Source organism: Candoia aspera, chromosome 2, assembly GCF_035149785.1.
Source record: "Candoia aspera isolate rCanAsp1 chromosome 2, rCanAsp1.hap2, whole genome shotgun sequence".
Lineage (NCBI taxonomy): Eukaryota > Metazoa > Chordata > Lepidosauria > Squamata > Boidae > Candoia > Candoia aspera.
The window spans coordinates 97024641-97047860 of NC_086154.1; the positions used below are offsets into that span (position 1 = coordinate 97024641).

Genomic DNA, 23220 nt, shown 5'->3' on the forward strand with positions numbered 1-23220 from the left:
TTCACAGGTCTTTGCTACTTGCCTTTAAAAATGTGCATGTGGTGTGGAGCTGATCTCTCTGCTCTCTCTGGGGTTTTACTGGGCTGCTTACTGGGCCCATAACCTGTGGCAGAGTGCTGGAAAGCGTTTGGCCCAAGAGATCAGAAAAATCACACACCAGGCATTTCTATAAAAATAAATGTATTTACAGAAAGCACAAAAACGTATTTTTAGAAGCTTGTGCATTCACACGCGCTCAGAGAGGAGTGGGAGGAGACTATGTGTAGAAAGGAAACAGAAACTAAAACAAGTCCAGGCAAGCTGCCCTCCCCCAGGCAATGCAGCTATTAACACCCAAACTGAGGACAATTAAGTTCGACCTCTTCACCCTGCCGATACTTAAAAACAATGTAGTAAGTACCAGAAGTAAGTGTGGCTTTATCTAAAATGGCAGATTAACCTTGCCAAATTTTTCAATCGGATAATTTAATAAATTATGAGAATGCTGTAGATGTAATTTATCTCAATTTTGGAAGTCTGTTTCATAAAATTAATACGTTCTGATTAGCAAACAAATTAAGAGTGGGCTAGATAGAAAGGTAATTAAGTGGATATACAGTATAGCTGACTCAAACCATTTTTGTGAGTTATGACAAGGTTTAGTCCTGGAACCTGTCCTCTTCAGTACTTGGATGATGAGATAGAGGGAATGCTTATCAGTTTTTCAGGTGACACAACATTGGGTGTGGTAGCTGATGCCCTAGAAGATAGAGATAAAATTCAGAACACAAGCAGTGATCCCAAACTAACATGCACGTCTACAAGAGAATAGATGATAATGCAATTAATATTTTAGAATACTGTAGTCAAATCAAAGTCTAGACCTAAGCCTCACAGAAATATTGCACAACCTGAATCAAGTAGTTGCTGTCAGAACACTGAAATGTTACTGAGTTAAAGCAGTTTGCCATGGAGGAATGGACCTGAAATTCTACATGGTGATCTGAAAGGTTGATCACCAATTACAGGAAGTAGTTGGTTGCAGTTATTTCAATAAAGGTAGTTCAATCCATTACTGACTCCAGTGGAGTGATCTGCACATGCCATGTTGGTTACGTTTGCATATTAAAACATGAAACAAGGACCAGATGGCATTATTTGTTCTGTCAGACTATTTTTAAGTATCAGTAAGGCCTACAGGAAGCTCCAGTAACAAATATATGCAAAACTTCAAAAGGTGGGAATTGTAGGACTGGAAGAATGCAGCATACTTGACTTGGTAATAAAACTTTAAAAAATTCTTGGAAAGTGGTTGTCTATATACTGAATATGATTGTGTAATGTGATGTGATTGCAAAAATGACAAATTCCGTTTTAGGCTGCATCAACAGAAGTATGATTTCTAAATCAAGAGAACTGATAGTTTTATTCTGCATTGGTCAGACGCTATTTGGTTCTGGGCACTACCCTTCCTCCGGGTGCCCCATCAAACAATGTAAAACAAGGGGAGAGGTCTGACCACCAGGGGAAGGGATTTCTGATTATGAAGTGACCTCTTTATTGAAGAGGAGCTGTGTCTGGATTACAGATTACCTGAATTGAAAATACCTGTGTGGTACCAGCTTCATTAGAGAGCCAGTTTGGTCTAGTGGTTAAGGCATCAGGCTAGAAACCAGGAGACTCTGAGTTCTAGTCCCACCTTAGGTACAAAGGCAGTTGTGTAAATTGGGCTAGTCACTCTCTCTCAGCCCTAGAAAGCAGGTAATGGCAAACCACTTCTGAAATCTTGCCAAGAAAACCACAGGCCAGGGGTCAAAAACTGATTTGAAGGGACCAAAAAAAAAACAACCCAAAGCCCACCCAGCTTCGTAATATTTTCAGCATATAATATCTCTGGACTAGACTCCCAAGTTTTTGGAGGCTGTAGGTAATAAGCAGCTTTATGTGGGAGGTAGGGTTGAACTGATAATGGGGTGCCTTTTTCTTCTCTCCTCCCCCCCCCCCATTGGTGATAATGTGTTTTTTTCAGATTCTCCATGGTTTCAAAGATCAAGTTGGGGAAGATAACTGGCAGCAGTTCTCAGAGCAGTTTCCTCCACTTCTGAAGGAGAGGCTTGCTGCATTCTATGGGGTTTAGGCGAAGCAGCAAAACCATACTTGGTGAGTCCCAAGAACATTGAGTAAGATTACATCCCCACAGTTAAAGGGAAAGAATAGGAAAGGAGAAAAGCATTTTTTTAAAAAAACTTCAGTCTCCCAAGGAGAGAGGTTGGAAAGAAAGGGATAGTTCTTCCCACTCTAATCTACTCCATCCTGATGCTGAAGGTCCAACCTTTTCATTTTACTATATGCATTAAAAGAAACAAATATGTCAATAAGAATTTAAAGTCCACCATAACCAGTGGTATTGATTTTGATTGTTCCTGAGTTGTGGCCAATTTGCAACTCTAATTGTGGTTGTATTAATTTAACTTAATTTATTAAATTAAATGTATTAATTGTGGACTGCATGATGAGAGCTAGATGCCTTTGATAATATGAGTTGTGGAAAGTGGTTCAGTCTTGTAAATTCAAAGTCTGTCATTGGCTACTTTTTTTTAATTCTGACAATCTGTTTCTTTCCTCAGGTTCCTGTGTGCGCTGGGAGGGACACTGGGGACTCGTCCACAACCCAGTGTTGCAGATCCCTGTTAATGGGGGGTTAGGGAGGACGGGAAGAGCATTGTGGGACATAAAATGACCGCTCCCCATCTCCTGAAATTTACAAAGTTGGGGGGGAGGGTGGGCCTCCATGACCAATTGAAACAAAAATCAGGGTATCTCACTGGCAGAAGGAAAGGCCTCTTTATTCAGAGGCCATCATAGTGGAGTGGGGTGGGGTGGGACTCGGCCCTACGCTGAGCAAAGGGAGCAAACTTAAACTGCAACACTCTTGAGAAGGGGATCTAACTAGGGGCCATCATAAAGAACTAGCTAATAATAATAAAGGATAGGTTTAAGATGTTAAAAAGGATTTAAAAGCTACAGTGCTTTAAAACCAGCTGATGAAGAGGGAAGGGTTAAAATGTAATCCAAGGGGGTTATACTACTGTATATTTCCAGTCACTGGGATTCAAGAGATCAGCTATTCTTCACCTTTTCAAGACTGCATGGTGACCAAGAAGTAGATTAGCAAATCTGTGAGTAGCCCATAATGACTAAGTGTAAGCATTTTCATCTAGGAATCTTAAGGAAACCCACAAAATCTTTTTGCCATAATTGCCATGGCACTGTGTGCTAGAAGTGATGCTCAGTGCAAAGGCAGCCTCTGATCTTGCAGGGACCTGCTAGCCATCTAGGGAGCAGTCTTTTTCATAAGAAATACTGTTGGAGAAGCATGTCTTTATTTTTTAAGATGCCACAGTGCAGTGAGTCTGTTACCCTGTTGTTCAGCTGTTACTTTGTGACACTGCTATTACATTACTTCAGCTGCGGGAGGCAGGAAGGAGCTAGAAGGGAAACTGAGTTTCACCTGGGAATGACTCCATGGGCCAAACATGAGCAGAAAACAATGTGCATTTGTTTTTTGAATGGCTCATGGCATATCACGTCCTGCACACGTCTGATCAGAGTGATATTTTACATAATGGTAATTTACATTTTCTGTCTTAAGGAACTTCTATGCCACATTCACCACTCTGGCTTACAAAAGAAATAGTAAACATAAAGTATAGAAGAATGGTTAAAGAAGGACCCTCCATGCATGATCAGTGAAAGCTCGTAGCTTTTGCTGCATACTTAATGGAGTTGCTGTCTTAAGAAATTCTCATTAGATCCAATTAGATTATTCTCTGAAAATGGGTATTTGCTGAATGCTTTTAACTTAGTAAAAGCCATAGCTTTTTAATAGGAAATGAAAAGGTTGTGAAGTAGAAGCCTATTTTCCCAAAGGCAGCTAGGATAAGGGGAAAAGGGAATACTGCTTCACAGAATGAAACACACTTTTGGAAAAGTGAGTAATGCTTGAGGAGAGGAAATACTCAAAAGGAATGTTCTGAAGAGTAAACAAGAACAGGATTTCTGCAAAGTAGTGTTTGCCTACAGACAGCATGGTGACAAGGATCAGTCAGCTGAGCCACATCTCCAACTTTCTTAGCAGATCCCAATGGAACTTCGGCAACATCAGGATTTATAGCCAGACAACTAGGTTGAACTGTGCCTTGTGTCCTGCGTTGCTTCTGATGGTGGTAAACAAAAGTGGTGAGACTACTTAGATGTTAAAGAAGATTTATGTGACAAAAAGGACATCCCTTTTCTGGGTTAAAGATATACTTTTTGACAGTAACTGATGGTGACACTCTGGATACTGTGTATGAATTTTTAAAAGTGTATTTGTGAGATTGCCCAGTAACTTAAGCTTCACTGATATACCTATCTACATTTTTTTTGTATCTCTGGCCTCTGTTTCATATATTAATAGTGCTTGCAGTTCTTGGAATTTTGACATAGAAATTGCTGGGGCATTGCCATATGGACCATCGTGCCAGAAAACCATTTCACTTTGGAGATGGCACATACCCAAGTGAAAGCTGCTGCTCTCATTTTTGGATTTGATTGCTGGGGGTGGGAGGGACACACCCTTGCATCTCCACATCTCCTCAAATAGCAGGTCAAAGAAACAATAGTAAACTTGCAGATTGTAAACTTCCTGAATTCATCTTTTTAATAGTGTCAAACTTGAGCAGGTCTCTGAAAGCAATCGGCTAGTTCTTTGCATTTTAATTGTTTTATTACAAGTGTTCCTCCTTGTGCTGTATTCTCCTTATCCTGGGGGGAGGGGGGAAGCAGACATTCTATTTGGGTAGCAATTGGTTTTTAAATGCATGGGCAAGAAATATGCATACATGGCAGGTGGAGTCCTGGCTTGTGCTTTGAAACCAAGTGCCCAGGAATATGAAAAGAAGGCTGTGAACTCTTCATCCAGTGAAGTTTAAGCTACTTGGCCTGACTGCCTCTTGAAATGGAATTTGTCTTTTGTACAAGTGCTTCTAGTATTGCCTCCTGTTTGTTAATCCTGGATTTGTATATTTGTAAATGTGCCGTAATGTTTCCAATGGTGGAACTGCAGTGTACCTAGTGTTGAAGCAGCTGCTTGCACCTTGCTCTAATGAGATTTTTCTCATTTTTATGTATAATTTTTTGTCAACTAAAAAAATTCCTGTGACTCCAGTTTTCCTGCTTCTGACCACTTTCTTTATCTTAACTTACAAGTCTTTCATTGTACTTTCCAATGTAGTGATTCAGAGTGTCCAAAAAATTCATCCAGACTGAAGATTCCTGAATTCTGTATTTCCTAATGCTCAATCTGTATTAATTTTTCCTTTGGCCTGCCTTGTAAAGGACAGTACTTCTGTTGTGGAAGGGGAAGCTATTTCTTCAAGTAACTTTGGTTTGTTGGTAGAAAGATTTGCCTTTTCAAATTATAATGCAATTTGTTGGTAGAATGAAGTGCTCTTTTTTAAAGGTGCACCAGGGTAATGAATTAGAATTCTAAACTACATAAAAACCCAAATTATTTTTTTTTTCTAATACAGATTTAAGTGTATTGAAGCTGCTGCAGCCCCTCTAGCATTGACGACTAGCACTTTGCACTGAGCTCGTAAGATAACTGGGTTAATGCAAATCCTCAAGCTTTCAGACGAGAGGGAAGTTAGAGGTGGTAATAACTGCCTCATGCTGTGTCCTTGATATGAGGAAGTTGTAGCAACTCTTGTTACTTGGACATACATGAGGTATTAAATGTGCCTTAACTTGACTAATACAGTACTTAAGGCGCCTCTAGCCCCTTTGCTGAGAAGACTGTTTCTCTTCACCTAATCACTACAAAGATTTGTTATTTGATTACATATGCACACAATTCAACTGCCAGGTCTTTCTGGTACTTTATCCTTCTGGACAAGAAGTGTTTACATCCAGTGAATTAGTCCCTCATACTCGAGGGCCTTTGAAACTAGACGGTAGTCATGCATGTGTAATGCTTGGTTACCAAAACATTTCAGTTGTATTATTCGTTTAAACAAAAGTAAAATGATGGTATTCTTTATGCATACATTTGCAGATTGTAGCGTTATAATACATACTTGAATATGCTACATTTATATTATCTTGCCCATTTATTCGTACATGTATTCTAAAACGGTACAAAGCAGTCCTGACCTTAAGAGTTCCTGCTAAACACTGCCACTAGGTTTCGCTAGTGGAGTACGGTTGAGGCTGCTAGAGCGCTTCAGCGAGCCTTGCTTTCGCAGATCCCTTAGGGCCACCGCTTTAAAAGCTGCCACCTTGGGAAACTGGTGTACGCAAACACTCCCAACTTAGTACCCAGAAACCGGGGACGCGCCAGCCTCCTCAAAGAGCTGAGCTTTACGTTACAAATTGGCGCCGGAAGTGGCTGCTCCTGGGAGGCGGGAGCGCGGTTGCGTCATCAATTGGCGCCGGAAGTGGCTGCTCCTTGGAGACGGGACGCGGGAAGGCGTTGCGGCGCGGTCAGGAGCGATCTGTCAGGAAGAAGCAGCCTTAAATCGATGGTGCTGGTTCTTCCCTTCCGTGGAAGCGGCTGAGGCAGGTTGGCGCGAAGATTAGGAGTGCTTGTTCACTGCTGTGATCAAAGGGCCTGGAAACAGGAGGCGGTGTTGGGATTAAGCTCTTACAGTGCCGAACTCCGCATCTTCAGAACGGAGACCTTCCCCTGCTTTCAGCATCGCTAAGGCGGGCGTGATCGTTGTTCGTATGGTATTTTTGCCTGAACGGAGGAGTTACATTCGGCAGCAGGGCTGGATTGTTCACTTGCTGCATTTCTCGGACAGCTGCATGATAAGCGTGTATTGGGGAAGGAAGCGAAAGGAGGACAGCAAAAAAGCAGCCAGAATCGTCTTTTGGGTGTGTGCGTGGGAAGAGCGAGATAGGAAATTCGGCTTTAAGTTTTGGTGACAATAAGTGAGAGAGAAGCAGTTGCTTTTGTGAGATTTGTACTCTGCCTTTCTGTGGTGTCCAAGGATAATCCTTCCTTCTTTCTGGAAGCTCTTAGGATACTTCTGGTTTTATTCATTAGGAAAAATAATAGCCATTTCAGAATACACATTTTCCTCCCCCTGAACTGTGCTTTGCATATAGGACTTGTACGAATAGAACGTTTCTGATGTAATTGGGAACAATAGCATTGTGATAAACTGTGACAGTTTTATTTGCATGGACTCTGTTCTCATTTTCAGATGAAAGATTGGAAGTCAGGATTGGAACAACTTTTGTTATCCTATTCTTTTCTGTACCCGTAAACACTGTCATTTGAAAAGAGAGAAAACCAAGTAAGATTTTTTTTACATTTGTCATTCAGGAGTTCAACTTCTTGTCAATTATCTAGGAATTCTCTGAATGTCCAATAGATAATTTCTGTACCTTGAGCATCATTTAAAAATATTCACCCAAAAATTTCAGTTAAAAGTACCTATAATTCATGCACTCAGAATTTCTCTGTTTCTGCATAAAACTTTTGTATTATTAATTTAAATATATATTACTAATAAAATAATGTATGACTCAATTTTTATCATTTCTTATCTGAATTCTTTGCTTCTTGTCTTCTTGCAGCAATGGAAACCATCCCAGGTTCTTCTACTGAACATCATGGCTCTGACAATGACTCTGACACAGAAAGCAAAGGGGATCCAGATACCCAGGCCCTGGAGTACATTGAGCGTGTTCTTGGAACTTCACGGCAGTCCAGGCAGGCAACCCAGTGTCTGCCTCCAGAGTCACTCTCAGTAGGTGGTAGAGCCCGAACATCAGACCTCAGATCACCTCTAGAACTAAAAAAACCTTCTGTTATTGATGAACCTACTTCAGGGCTGTTGTCTCTTCCTCTAGAGTTGATCTTAGAAATCTGTTCCTACCTGCAAGCCAGGTTTGTTTTGCATGTCCTTCCTTTAGTCTGCAGGACACTGAGGGACATTGTGCAAGATGAAGTCACTTGGAGAATTCGCTTGTTAAAAAGAATTGGCAACTGCTATCCAGTTGTAGAAGGTGGGTGGGTTTTCTTTCCGACTGTGGTGACCATATTTTAGTTTTTCAAAAGCAGCTTCTAACTTTTGCTTTTAGGGAGGGGTGGAACTGGTGATTTGAATGTGGATGGTGTTGGGAGGAAGAAAGAAGCTAAAGGTTTTCCTTTTCTTTGTCTGAAAAGAGGGAATATCACTAGCTAAAATGAATAGAGGGTTACACCCATGAGCTACTTTTCAAATGCTGTAATTTGTAAATATTGCTGTAAATATTCTGGGTGGAGTATCAATAAATACCTTCCTAGCCTTTCTTCACTGGGATTTTCCTTTTCTTTCATTTTTGGAGCGTTGTAGTTAAGCTCAGTAATATTGTCTTTGAGCTAATAGTACTGAGTCCTTTACAGTTTAAAGATAACATCTCATCATTTCCCAAATTGAATATTAGAATTGGTCGTAAGCCCTTTTTGCAGTGTTGCAACTTCTGCTTTCTGTATGTAAAAATCTTGTGTCTTGGTATCTTTCTTTTTTTGGTGTTTAAATTCTGTAAATCATTTTAACGTTATATAAAACACTATATAAAGATAAATAAAATATATAAGCTTCTCTACATTGCTTAATTTATTTTCTTGTACCAGGTAAAGGAAAAACTCTCTCTTTCTACACTTTTATCTATTGGCAGGTGATGATTTTAACTGGCCAACTGCTTGTATTGAACTAGAGGAACACCTCCAACAATGGGCAGAGAATGGCAGGAACACAGAGTACTTTTCCCTTACTGAAGGGCACTTTGCTTCTGTTGATTCTGTACTGCTCCTTCAGGTAAAAGCTTTTTTTCTCTTTGCTGCTTTTATTGATATAGTTTTGTTTTGATAAAGTATGTCCTTCAACAACTGAAGTTTAGTTAGAAGGAGTGTGTTGTAAAATACTCTGCATTTGTTTTGTTTTTCTGTCAAAACTTTGAGAAGTAACTTGCAAAATTCATCCAGCCAACTAGGAGAGTTTCCTTGGTGTTATATTCCATTATAATTGCAGATGTCATAATAGGAGCTGGTTGTGTATTTGTTAGCATTTTACATGAAATGATTCTTTGATCTAAATGCTGAGTAGAGGGTAACTGTGGCTCTTTTCTTTTAATTTTTTTTAAATAAGCTTTCATTAGTGTATCACTTAATTTTAAAAAGTATTTGTAGTTTGCTACTGTTGCCCTCCCATTGTTCTCATTCTTGATTGTTTACTGCTAAAATATTTGTCAAACCATTCCGGGTATTGTCTTCACAATGGCTTTTTAGTTGTTTGTTTGTTTGTTTCCATTTATATGGCCGCCTATCTCACTTGCATGATTCCGGGCAGCTTACAAGTAAAAACAGCAAAAAACAAACTTGTATAAATAAAATGAAAAACAATTTAAACAATAGATCACCATAAAAGTGCAGGAGAGTGCTAATCAAAGCTCACAAGCAATGCAGCCATCTTGCAGGCTCCCCACATCCACTGGATCCTCATGCCTGATGGCACAGACATGACTTCAGGGACTTCCTAAAGGCCAAGAAGACTGGGACCAATCTGACCTCAGGGGACATGATGTTCCAGAGGGTGGGCACTGCAGCAGAAAGGGCTCTCCTCCTGGGTCCTGTCAGATGGAACTCCTTTGTAGACGGGAACCACAACATGTCCCTTCTGCCGGATCTGACGGAGTGGGTAGATGTAATTGGGGGGGGAGGCAGTACCTCAAACAACCCAGCCCCATGCCCTATAGGGCTTTATAGGTCATAACCAGCACCTTGAATTGAACCCAGAAGCAAACTGGCAACCATTGCAGCTCAGAGGACAAAGATGTAACATGCGCTGATCTTGGGACGCACATAACTGCCCATACCGCCACATTTTGCACCAGCTGTAGCTTCTGGATGCTCTTCAAGGGCAACCCCATGTAGAGCATGTTACAGTAATTCATCTGGGAGGTGACCAGGGCATGAGTGACAGAGAATATGCATAAGCAGTTATTTTTCCTTTTTACTGAAAAGAAGTTGGATGCTTGCTTGCTGTCTTTGTGATGCTACTCTGAAAGAGAAGGGGCGCTGACTTGCAATTTTTGATTAGCAGTTATTTTTGTTATCTTATCCAGGGTGGGGAGCTCTGTATTTCTGGCTCTCGAGACAGAAATGTCAACTTGTGGGATCTAAGGCAGCTGGGCAAAGCACCAGAAAAGGTTCTAGTGAAGGCGCTGGGGACAGAGCGCAATGGAACACACAAGGTAACTGGAGAAATAAGGTTTAAAATTAATCGCAGAAATCCTGTATTATCAACCCCCAAATTTCCATCTGCCTAAGAGCCAACCCCCATTCCACTGTTTAAACCAGAAAATAAAGTACAACTGCTTTCTGTCTGTGTGATATGTACATGTGTATGACATCTCTCATCATGATTTGGGAATTTTCTACTTAATAGCAGTACATCGCTCTTTTGAACATTAACCCTTCCCCCTTTACAATCTTCATTGCTCCCTGGTACCTTCTTTGTCTTTTACTGTGAAAAAAATTAAAACGGCCCATGTTTTTTTATGGCTGGTTACAAAGGAAATTGTTCTTATGAAGACATGAGGTACATGCTATCCTGGCAGAAATATGGCCTATCCTTTTCAGGAAAGAGATGGTTTTTGGAAGAACTTGTAACCTCCTCTAACTTCTGAGCAGGGAGTGACTGTTCCCAGTGAAAAGGAGGGGAATGCGATCACTTCTGTGATTGTGATGATTCAGTACAGTGTCTTCTAGGCCAAAGGATTGTGATACAAGATTGAACCTGTGTTTCTGTTCTAAAATTATGGCTGTTTATTAAGCCACTATATTTTATCTCATATAGAACAGGAGATTGGTTGTCTTCAGGGAATGAAAGCCCAGAGTTTTTTTCAGGTATTTTGCTATATAAAGCAATATGAAGAATCAGCAGAAGAAGATATTTCTATGGTTAACCTGGAAAGGTTAATTTGACCTAACTGTAAGCATGAGAGGTTTTTCATAGTTTTGCTGTTGTTGTTATTGAAGTGTGTAGTCACTGAAAAGGATTAGCTGGAGTTGTCATATGTATACATGCCATCACAGTATTGTTAAAAATTGAAGGATGGTGATGTATCTTGTCGCTCTTTTTTTTTTTTTTTTACCGCCTAGGGTTGGGTATGGTCCCTGGCTGCAAGAGATAACCGCGTATGCTCAGGCTCCTGGGACAGCACAGTGAAGTTATGGGATATAGCGGCTGATGGGAAACAGTTTGGAGAAATCAGGTACTGTTGCTTCTTATCCTCTTGTATTTATTTAGAAGACGAAATGGCAGAAGGCAAAATTGGATTCAAAGAAACAAAATTGCTTCAGTAATGATAACTGGAGAGGAAAGGCACTGGCATCAGTCCTTAATCAGGCCCAGGAATATAGAGAGATTTAACATCCTATTTCCTAAAAATAGCATCAGATTATGGTAAAAGGCATAAAATACTACAAGTATTCAGTTTTGAGTTATATAGGATGTCAGAGAACTTCATCTATCTTTTTCTTGTGTTATTTCACAAGGATTTATTAAAAAGACCAGACTAATAATCTCCAATTAACATTGTATAATAATCACCATATTGAAACAATATAATGTATCACTAGACAAAGGGTTCTGAAGGAGTATCAGAGGGTGAGAAAGAATAGGAACTGATGCAGACCTACACAGAGCCAAAAGATCAACTAAAATTTTATTTATTGCAGTTTACATTTACAGTAATGTAAATATTGTGCAATAATGTACAATAAGCCTTCTCAGCTTCTTTCTTCTTCACCTTATATACCTTATCTCTGATATGCATATGTACCAGCTTGCAGGTGCTTCCAGAAAGTATAGAATTTTTTTCCCCTGTCTGTGTGCCCATCCCTTTGTACTTGGCTGTGAGATGTTTCAGGGGGAAAAAAATCTTTAACTTGGATAGGTACAATTCTACAAAGAAAATTTCAGTTCTCATACACAGCAGTTCACCCTGCCACAGGGAGGGAGGTTATTGTCCATAAATGTATTATATCTATAAATACCGCATTGTGTAAAAACAGTGCAACCTTTTCTAATCTCACATTTCAAGAATTCGCACATTGGCATAACCCATGCTGGCTTGGGATTCAGAGAGTTGGAGGTTGTGGTGACTGTTGGCATTTCCTTGTTTTTTGCAAGGAGCAAGCCATTAAGTTACTATGGTAACAAATCACTCTCGCAGAGTCAGAAGGTCAGACTTAAGTATCCTTAGTTTTGGGTGTGAAAAGATGACCATATTAGGTAAAGCTTTTAATTGCCCTGGAGAAGCAGCTTGCCTGGGCTTGTTAGTTTCGGTTTCCTTTCTACACAGCTTTCCTCCCAGTCCTCTCTGAGCGCATGTGAATGCACAAGCTTCTAAAAATACGTTTTTGTGCTTTCTGTAAATACATTTATTTTTATAGAAATGCCTGGTGTGTGATTTTTCTGATCTCTTGGGCCAAACGCTTTCCAGCACTCTGCCACAGGTTATGGGCCCAGTAAGCAGCCCAGTAAAACCCCAGAGAGAGCAGAGAGATCAGCTCCACACCACATGCACATTTTTAAAGGCAAGTAGCAAAGACCTGTGAAGATTTTCCTTGGAGCCGCCTGGAGTTTTTCCAGCCGCTGCCGGTCTGCAGGACAAAGAAGCCAGCTGAGGTGACTTGCAAAAGAAGGAAGAAGCCATGGCTGCCTCCCAGCCCTCAGCAATGCCTCTGGAGCGCCTATCAAAGACCAACTACTTGAACTGGGCCCTGAAGATGGAGATGTATCTTTGCAGAGAGAATCTTTGGATGCCAATTGGTGAGCAAACCCCCCAAAATCCCAGTGCTGAATGGCTTAGACAGGATGAGCGGGCTAGAGCCACCATTATCTTGGGAGTTGAAGACAATCAGCTAGTGCATGTGCGACGTATGCAGTCTGCAAAGCAGCTGTGGGATGCTTTGAGAGACTTGTATGTAAAGGCAACAGCAGGGAGTAAAGTTACCCTGACAAGAAAGCTGTACAAAGCCTACCTAGCAGAAGGAGATCGCCTTCCTGAGCACCTGCATTATATTCAGCAGCTGTTTGTTGAGTTGCAGGAGAGAGGAATGGAATTTACACCTCTCACAAAATCCTATATCCTGCTGTCCTCACTGAATGAAACACGAGACACGCTGATTTGTACCCTGGAGGCTATGCCTGAAGCAGACCTCACCCCATTGTATGTAACACAGCGCCTACTCGCTGAATAGGAGAAAGGAGAGGAAAGATCCCCCCCCCAATCTCTTCTGGAAAGATGCAGCACCAGAAAGCAAGGGAAAAGAAGAGAAATGAAGCTGAGGCAACAGCACTAGCCAGCTAGCGATGTTTCAACTGTGGTTCAGCTGGACATTTGCAAAAAGACTGTGCCTTGAGACCCAAGAGCAGAAAGACAGAGAAGAAGAAAAACAAGGGCAACACAGAAGAAGGCTCTTCAGACAACCCAAATTGCACAGGTTGCTGAGAAGGGTAATTCTGGTGTATGGGTGTTAGATTCTGGGGCCAACTGTCATTTATGTAATTGTAAAAGCTCTTTTGTGTCAATGTCTAAAACTGACAAAGTGTGTCTTTGGCTGATGGGTCTGTGACCAAAATTATGGGACAAGGTGACTTCTATTTATCCTGCTTGGGAGAAACTGAAAGGTGTGTTGTACGTTCCATATCTACAGTCAAACCTTTTATCTGTGGCACAATTGGCTGCAACAGGGTATAACATTTAAGAAAAATGGTTGAGAGATACGTAAAAATGGTAAATTGTGTGCTACTGGTATGTTAAAAGACTCCTTGTACATTGTGCAAAATGCAAGGAAGCCGAGCTGCAAAGCTGCAGTTGGCAACACTCCATATCATGACCAATGTGTACACCTGATGCACAGGAGATTTGGTCATGCTAATTTCAGGTATATAGCACAAATGCCACAGCTGTGTGCTGACCTAAAGATAAAACCCTGTGACAGATACTTAGATTCTGTAGTTTGCAAAGAATGCAAAACTCAAAAAGATCCTGTGAGTAAGCACAGTGACAGAGTTACAACTAGACCTTTGGAAATTGTACACTCTGACATTATTGGTCCTTTTGCTCCAAGTCTTGACCAAGCAAGGTATGCAATGACCATAATTGATGTTTCTCAAGATAACATTTATCTACATCTTAAAACATAAAGATGAGGCATTTGAGAAATTCAAAAGTTTTGTTAACATGGGCAAATGGAAAATTCCCGAGGCCTGTATCTGCACTCTAATGTGATAGAGGAGGAGATTCAAAAGGTTCCTAGCGGAAAAGGGAATAGAACAAATTCTTTCTAACCCTTACACCCCTCAACAAAATGGTGTTGCTGAAAGAAAGGGCAGAACCTTGCAAAATGCAATGAAATGCATGCTTAAAGATTCCAGGTTATCGTTCAGATTTTGGGCAGAGGCAATGTCCACTGCCTGTTATGTGCAAAACAGACTGTATAATTCTGTGATTCAGGACACTCTATTCCACTTGTTTTATGGTGTGAAACCAAAGGTAAACCATCTTAAGAGTGTTTGGTAGCACTGCATGGGTTCATATCCCAAAACAACAGAGAAGGAAAGGAGGCCCCACAACAAAGAAAGCCATCTTTGTTGGCTATGAACAAAACCAAAGGAGCTACAGGTTCATAGTGGGAGAGAAATAGATAATTAGCAAAAGCACTTCTTTTGCTGAGCAAAACTGGGGGAGATTAAATTCTAGCTCTCCAGTTGATTTAACTACAAGAGAACAGCAAGGACTTGCTTATAGTGATCTTTTGCCTGATGAGGACATTAAGCTAGAAAAACAAACTGAAGATTTGTCTGATGAGACAGATGCTTCTCAGGAAAGTGATACGAGTCAAAACTTAAGCCCTGTATTACCTCGCAGATCTCAGAGGAGTAATAAAGGCGTTCCTCCATCACATTTTCAGGCTGAAACAGTAAAGGCTTTTAACATATTCACAGAACCTGAGTCCTTAGAACAAGTGAATGCTTTATCACCTGAGAGTGCATGAAATTGGCATTCTGCCAAGCAACAGGAATTAGCATCCTTGAAAGAAAATAAAACATGGAAACTGGTAAATCTACCTCCCAATGAACGCTGTCTAGGTTGTAGGTGGGTTTTCAAACTGAAAAGGGATGCTGATGGCAAAATCCAAAAATATAAAGCAAGGTTGGTTGCAAAAGGGTTCACTCAAAGGAAAGATTTAGACTTTGACAAGACTTTTGCACCAGTTACTAAAGGTGAATCAATTAGATTACTGTTAAAAATTGCTGCACTCAAAAGAATGTCAGTTCATCACTGTGACATCCAACCTGCATTTCTCTATGGTGATTTAGACCACAAATTATACATGCAGCAAACCCCTGGCTTTGAAAATGTATCTGTGCATTTATGTTGATGATTTGCTGCTGTTCACATCAACAGAAAAACAAAGGCTTGATTTTGAAGCCTGCATGAAAAGCCATTTCACATTAAAAAGCCTTGGAACAGTAACAAATTACCTAGGCTTGGAATTACACAGGGAGAAGGATGGTAGCTGTTTCAAAAGCTCCTGGAGGATTTTAATATGCAAGACTGTAAGCCAGTCTCAACTCCTATGATACCAGATTTTCAGAAAGAAATAGGAAAACTCGATTAACTGAGGCAGAGTAATATAGATCTGCACTTGGAAGTTTACTGTACAATGCAAATCACTCTCGCCCAGATATCTCAAATTCTGTGGCCATTTTAAGTAGACAGGTAGAGAAGCCTACATCCAATGGAAAAGCAGCATTGAAGAGGTTAATGAGGTATTTACATGGAACAAAGAATTATTGCTCGAAGCTAAATGCCTGTGGAACAGAGAAATTGCAGGCTTTTGCCAATTCTGACTGGGGAGCTGATGTCAGGAAATCCACTTCTGCGATTTTAATTCAATTTGCTGGGTCAAGCTTAGGCTGGCATTCTAGAAAGCAAACACTTGTTGCTCTTTCCACTGCAGAAGCAGAGTTTTATTCTCTAGCACAAACCTGTAACGAGGTTGTATGGTTTAAACAGTTGTTAAAAATGTAAGCATGGAAGTGAACCAGCCTATAACTGTTTATGAGGATAATCAAGCTTGCATTGCAATGGCAAAATCTGAAGCTTGTAAGAATAGGACAAAACATAAAGATATCAGATATCACTATATCAAAGACATGATAGCCAAAGGGGAAATAATGTTAAAATATTGTGAATCAAAAGATATGATTGCTGATATTTTAACCAAACCTCTTGCTCTACCAAGACATACAGAGTTGACAAAGAAAATTGGTTTGTGTCTTACTCCTTAGTAAAACAAAGGGGAGTGTTGGCATTTCCTTGTTTTTTGCAAGGAGCAAGCCATTAAGTTACTATGGTAACAAATCACTCTGGCAGAGTCAGAAGATCAAACTTAAGTATCCTTAGTTTTGGGTGTGAAAAGATGACCATATTATGTAAAGCTTTTAATTGCCCTGGAGAGGCAGCCTCCCTGGGCTTGTTAGTTTCGGTTTCCTTTCTGCACAGCTTTCCTCCCAGTCCTCTCTGAGCGCATGTGAATGCACAAGCTTGTAAAAATATGTTTTTGTGCTTTCTGTAAATACATTTATTTTTATAGAAATGCCTGGTGTGTGATTTTTCTGATCTCTCGGGCCAAACACTTTCCAGCACTCTGCCACAGTGACTTATATCATTATGTAGATGGTGCAGATTGCATCATCTGCATCAATTTATGGCATTTGAGTGGAGTCATTAGGCAAATGCCACAAATCACCAAGATGACATTCTTGTCTATTAAGCAAAGTTTCATATTTAACGGACATTCGTATGTATGTATGTATGTATGTGTGTGTGTATTTAATCAGTATTTATGAATTACATACTCTTTTTCCTCAATAAGTCCACTGAAGTGAAGATTCTCTATAATTCAGCATATACTATAAATAAGACCTCTATCCACCCCTCTGATTTGCAGCCACAGGGAGTAAGGTTAGGCAGGCAGAATTGTTAGCTGATGCTGCAGCAGGTGTCAGAGTGAAGCTTTTTCTGTTGCTTTTCCACCTGTCTGTTCTAGTAGATAATGCTAAATAGATAGACATTGAAAGCAGCAAAATGGGAACCAGCTAATTCCTGTTATAAATTGTGTCAGTCTAGAAATAATGGAAAGCCTAAGGCTGAGCAAAGATTTACTGACTTGAATGTGTGAACATGAAAAATGCTTTTTGACAAATCTCCTGATTATTTTCTTTTGGATTCTAGGGGGAAAGCAGCTGTGTTGTGCCTTTCTTATCTGCCTGACATTCTCGTCACAGGAACTTATGACAAGAAGGTGACAGTCTATGATCCACGAGGTTAGTGCCAGTTGTTCCTTTGAATTCTGGAGACTTAGCCTGCCACTGCCTGCTTTCAAACAATCATTGTCACTGGAGTTAAGGCATATGTCAGCATCTTCTTATCTCTGTGGAGCAAGAGCAAGCTGTCAGAAAAAAAAAAGGATTATTCCATCCATCTAGACATTTGAAATTTTCTATGCCAGAGCTAGGCAGCCATGTTATGGGCTCTCCCAAATAATTACTGTCACATAGAAGGCTTTGCATTCACAAAATGTCTGACATATGAACCAGTCACAAAACACTCATTTACCAGAAAGCAAACTATTGAGGTTGTTCCCCTCATTCTCACTAGCCACCCAGGATGTTTCCATTCCTTTAGCATACAGTTATCTTTTTCTAGAAAGGAAGGTCCATTTCGGGATATGTTTGCAAACATCCACCATTTTTAGTTTCCTTGGGGCCAATGTAAAGCCTGGAGGTACAGTATTCCTGTAAATGACTACTTTGCTTTGCAGCATACCAGTTTCCCATTTATTTATTGTTTAAATTAGTATAATCTTGTTAAAAAATTAAATTAGGTGGGGGCAGTGAATTGTGATTCCCAACTCTAATTGCTTGGGGTTGCTCTGATTGGCTTATAATAATAATATGAATTGTTCTGGTGGGTAACTCCTGCTACTTTTCTGTATACAATCGAGGAGAGGTCCCCAGATTTGTCAGGAGGGGTAAAATAGGGAGGAGCTGGCCAGAGAGTTCCTAGAGGAAGCTCTGCGTTTTCTCCTCCTTGCAGTTATTCTGACAATGAAAGGGCAAACCTCAATGAGAAGGCGTGTGTGTGTGTGTGATTATAGTTGAGCAAGCCACCGATTTTATAAGATTTATCTTGTGCAGGTGACTGGGCTCTTGTGATGCATCTCTTGGCCCTCTCTCACAGCTGCCCATGCCCTAGTGAAGAGCCGCAAGCTTCACTCCAGTGCAGTCCTATCCCTTGCTGCTGACGAACGCTTCATTATCTCTGGCAGTGAGGATCGAACGCTGGTATGTTTTGACAGGCGGACCAATAGTGTGCTTCAAAGGCTACAGGTGAGCTACTTAACTTTGATCTCTTTTTCTTGATAAGACTAGTCAACAGTTATATGGAAAAAGCAAGAAAAATTGAATCCTTAACCTTTCCATACAATTGTTCATGTTTTTTTCCCTAGATTGGCAGAATACTTGTAATCGTAAATCCTGGCTCATGATGAATGTACATAGATGTGCAGATGCCCAATGGTGTTGAAAGCTATTTTATTCAATAAGCCTTTTTTTTTTTAAGCAAAGGGGCTTACTAGGGCCTGTATTTGACTGTTTCCAACTACTGTCAGATTTTACCAGGAGGTATTTTTTGTCCAAAGTGTATCATTTATCATAACATCATTTATATTTAGACAAGACATGAAACCATGGATTTCTTGTCTAAACCATCCTTTTGTATTTAAAATCTGTCATTTGCTTTAAGTCAACAATCTGATCTAATACTATAGACTAAAGCTGGTTTCCGAATTGCAGCTTTTGCTACTTATAGCTTGGCAATTGTGTCTCAATTCATAAATCATTGGCAACTATAATTTTGCTCAGCCCCAGAAGGTTGATACGTAATGGAAATGGGAGTTGCTCTGCCTCAGGGGGCTGCTCAAGAATTGATTCAAGGTGCCAAAACTACTATCAAGGCACTGAACTTACAAAGCTCAGTGATAAGCACCTAGCAGATAAACAAATCGTTCACTTGAAACTTATTTCTGTTGTAGGTCTAGAAGTACAAATTGTGCTGTGGATTCTAAACTGTGTTCCATCTAAGCCAGGAAGCAGATGCACAAGTCATGATGTCTTCTGAGTAGCACTTGGGTTGGCCTGGGCAACCTGGGGGGTGGGCAGCAATTTCCAAAAAAAGTGCATGATTTATATTTATAAGCACCCAAAATTACTATTTTTAAAAAAAGTTACCTCTTTCTCTCTCTCTCCTTAGCTTTCCCCTTTGTTCATTTTTCCTTTACCACTGCTTGTTCCTCCTTTGGCTTGGAGTCCAGCAGAAGGTGCCCAGGCTTTGGCTTAGCTCCTGGGTGAGAAGCCTCCAAGTGGGCTTTCTCTTTCTTGCTTTCCCCTTTGCTTCCCCTTTTCTTTCCTGATGCTGTTCCATCCCTCTTTGGCCTGGAGTTCAGCAGCAGGTCTGTGAGCTTCAGCCTAACTCCCAGGCCAGAAGCCTCTTCTCTTCCTCTCTCTCCCTCTCCCCCCCGCTTTTAATTTTTTCTCTCTCTCTCCATTTCTGTCCTTCCTTTGCTTCCTCGCTTGCAAAAACACATTTTGTTAGCATGTTGTTTTTGACAGCAAGCAGGAGATGTAGTCTTCCGTGCAGACATTTGATGGCTGCACATGCATACAGTTCAGAGGGAATATTGATTGCGATTCAGATTACATGTCAAGCTAGTCCCAAGTCTTCTGGATTTCATATTTAGGTTGGAAAATATTTTGCTCCTCCCCTTAATTGTATTTGCAAATGGCTCAAGATAACTTTCCAAAGTAAGATAGTTGATTTAAGCTACTTACTTGAGTTTTCTGTTTTACTTACTAAAGAAATCCGTTCCTGCAAGCTTCTTGTTTCTGATTGTGATAATTGTGGAAAGAAGAGGGCACAACTGGGAAAATGTCTATGTCTGCTCTCCTCCTTCCTTTATCCTTTTGAAGGACCCCCTGCAAACTGTGGTGAGCCATGCCTTTAAAAGGAGCTGGCTGTGACATGGAGGTGGGGCCGTTGTTGGAAGAGGGAGACCTGGAGAGGAGGCCAGAGAACACTGAGGAATGAAACAGCTGAAGGCTATGGAGATGTTAGAGGCATAGAACAGAGATATCAGAGATATTTGGCATGGATGGACTGCCAAATATACATATAGGTAGCGTAACCATGAGAAAGAGGTTATACTGATAGAGCTGGGGAGCAAGCAACTGAGCAGTCCAGAAGGAACACGTAGAACATTGCAAGCAGCAGCAATTGCTACAGAGAGGCCCAGAGTGCTGGCAACCACAATAGAAGAGATTCAAAGAACTGTCAGCACTAGAAGAAAACCCATTATACTGCAACTGTTGGAGGAGGTGCAGGACACTGGCAATTAGGAAGGCCCTGGACACCAGTCTGAAAAACAGAACAAGCCTGGTAGAAAGAGACAGACATTAGAGTGCAGGAATACAGTAAGAATATAGGAAGTTAGAGAAGAATAGCTAGTGTAAAAGTATAGAACTAGATTATATTAGTAAGATAACAGATAATGCGAAGCTAATAAACAGTACTAGGAAGTAGAAGATGAGAATCAGATAGGAGATGGGAACATAAGGGTTAAAAAGGAGGAAATAGGATAGAATTAAAGTTATCACAAATATTTTTCTAATAACGGTAAGGAAGAAGGAAGTGGTAGAATTTATTTACGTGAGACAAAATTTATATGAAAGCTTACTTTTATATAAAGGTTTTATAATAAACCACCTAAGCATGGGAATTGTGATGTTCCATGCCTGTGTCTGGTGTCATGCAGAACTGAACAATAATATTTATCTCTTTCCCCAGCTGGACTCATACCTACTTGCCATGTCGTACCAGGGTTCTCAACTATGGGCTGGAGACAATCATGGAATGCTGTATGTCTTTGAGAACAACGGAGGGCGTTTCCAACACATTCGGGTATGGTGGGGATGCTAGATCATGGAGAGACAGAGACATATGGTTCTTCTCAAATTTCCACACATAAAACAATTCTGTTCATTCAAAGTCTCACTGCTTTTTCTCTCCTCAGTATTTTGATGTGGGTCATCGCTCTCAGATCACCGGAGTCCAACACTCATTGGGTGCACTGTATACAACTTCCACTGACAAGACGCTCCGTGTAAGAGTTGTGGTGATATCTAAGTTCTCCACTAGGAACGAACAGCTCAGTGAACTTCTAGTCTATATCTGTTTCACATGGGCTCATCAGAAAGTCAATTCTCTTTTGTTTCTGCATTACTTTGTTTTTAATCCACACAAGGTCATATGAAATATATTTGAAAATGCGTATTTCTCACAAAATACACATTTCCAAGCCTGTTTAGTTCTTACGCATGCTTTATACATTTTGTTGGTGCTCTCTTGGTGAGAAATAAAATCTAAAAAATAACTGAATTATTTTTTCGCCTGGAAGAATTGTTCAGGTAGAGTTGTGACAGAGGAGCAAAACAAAACAGAACAAAACACCACTGTAGACTTAATCAGCGGCAGCAAAATTATATCTCTCCACAATCTTTTAAAATATTTTCCTGAAAAGTAAAGTAGGAATGAGTCCCTTGTTGCCGTGAAGCTTAAGCTATTATCCAAAACTTTTGGATTATTTCACCAGGACTAGGGCTTAGATAAAGCTTCAGATAAGGATGATGAAATATGGTAAAGGCCATTTCATGGTCTATTCACACTTTGCTTCCATACCACTGTATACAGATGAGCTCCTTCACTGCACACTCCCCAGTTTTATCAGTCTCATAGACCATTGTTTTGGGGAGTTGCCTATACCAGATAATTGCATTGGCCCAAACTTTTGGGACTCTGGACTTTACATATAGCAAAGTAAAATAAGTTTTTTTTTTCAATTTGTTAAATTCTCATACCTTTTAGGCTTAAACCTCTTGGATTTTTCTTTCAGATCCATGTTCCTACAGATCCACCAAAGGTCATCTGCTCACAGACACACAGCTATGTGCTAAATGGGGTAAGGACAGCATAATGGAGATGCTGGTAGATGTTCTAGGAAAGGGATGCTGCAGCTGTAAAAGGGAGGGATCCATTCACTGTTGTCATTGCTATTTTGGGTCAAATGGAATTGGCTTTGCTTATCATCAATTTATTATTTCTTTCTTTTGCAGGTCAGTGTTGAAGGAAATATGGCAGTAGCTGCCTCAGGTGGTTTGTCCCTGGAGGTTTGGAAACTCAGTGTTTGATGACAAGTCACATAGTGATCCGTGCTCACAAGTACAGGGTCATCAAGTACAGTGTGTTGGATTATTTCCTCACAGGTTCCAGTGTCCTGATGTCTGTTGAGTTGTTGGGTTTTTTTAATATGTTCTTTGGGGCTGAGTAGTCAAATGTTGAAGCTTCAGCCTTGCTTGCCCCAGTAGGGGTAACAGAGAGGCTTGCATGGAGGCTAGTGTATCATCATATGATTCAGTTTGAACCCTAACCTTAACCTAGCCCTTCCTTGTTGGCCACCTCTCTCATTTCACCTTGTGGGGCTGAAACACATACATGTGTGTGTACCCTTTACATATTCTGGTCCCTTAGGCAGGTCTGCCCCGCTCAACATACAGGAGCAGCATCTTCTCTGTGGCTTGATGGCTGAGAACTCACTGGCTTATCAGGTGAATGGATGTGTCTGTATAAGCACAGCTCTAAGCATGAAGGTGTGAATTATGGGCAGAGGGGAGGGTGAAAGTTAAAAAGACTATCCAGCTAACCTGGTCTGATGAATGTTTACATTTAATTAAAAATATTCTGCCATAATGGCTGATCAAGAGTTACGTTGCCTTTTTTTCCCCCTCCTGGCAAGCAAAGCATGATTCTTTATGGGATTTCATTTAGAATTAAGAAATGGAACCCACCAAACAAGATCATATGACTAATTTTGACTGTATAGTCATTTTTTCAGCTTTGTCAGTATTGAATTATAACAAAGACAGGTTTTGAGCAAGATGAACTATCTCTTCAATGACATATGGAGCCAAGCCACATGGCTTGCTTCATTTTGTTTTAGTGTTGTGTATGAAC

At 40.5% G+C, this 23220-nt stretch overlaps 2 protein-coding genes across 4 annotated transcripts in view; both read left to right on the top strand.

Annotated features, from left to right (window-relative positions):
* TNPO2 (transportin 2) overlaps positions 1-5187 on the top strand; it is a 39336-nt gene extending 34149 nt beyond the window's left edge. For all 3 annotated transcript variants that reach the window (XM_063292495.1, XM_063292496.1, XM_063292494.1), the window contains exons 24-25: positions 2009-2139; positions 2607-5187. In XM_063292495.1, coding sequence (XP_063148565.1) covers positions 2009-2116 — 108 coding nt within the window. In that variant the 3' untranslated portion in view covers positions 2117-2139; positions 2607-5187. The remainder of the gene's footprint in view (positions 1-2008; positions 2140-2606) is intronic.
* Positions 5188-6440: 1253 nt separating this feature from the next.
* On the top strand, positions 6441-22969 carry FBXW9 (F-box and WD repeat domain containing 9). The gene is made up of 11 exons (XM_063292500.1): positions 6441-6583; positions 7606-8037; positions 8692-8831; positions 10138-10266; positions 11177-11289; positions 17329-17420; positions 18337-18485; positions 20998-21111; positions 21224-21313; positions 22103-22168; positions 22323-22969. The coding sequence occupies exons 2-11, from the start codon at positions 7608-7610 to the stop codon at positions 22395-22397; spliced, it is 1398 nt and encodes a 465-aa protein (XP_063148570.1). The 5' UTR covers positions 6441-6583; positions 7606-7607; the 3' UTR covers positions 22398-22969.
* Positions 22970-23220: the final 251 nt, after the last annotated feature.

Bases quoted from the DNA above. Each gene is read 5' to 3' on its own strand.
- FBXW9 (XM_063292500.1), top strand. From the start codon at position 7,608: ATGGAAACCATCCCAGGTTCTTCTACTGAACATCATGGCTCTGACAAT. The intron at 10,267-11,176 runs GTAACTGGAGAA...TTTACCGCCTAG, and splicing joins AGCGCAATGGAACACACAAG to GGTTGGGTATGGTCCCTGGC. The intron at 17,421-18,336 runs GTTAGTGCCAGT...CCTCTCTCACAG, and splicing joins GACAGTCTATGATCCACGAG to CTGCCCATGCCCTAGTGAAG.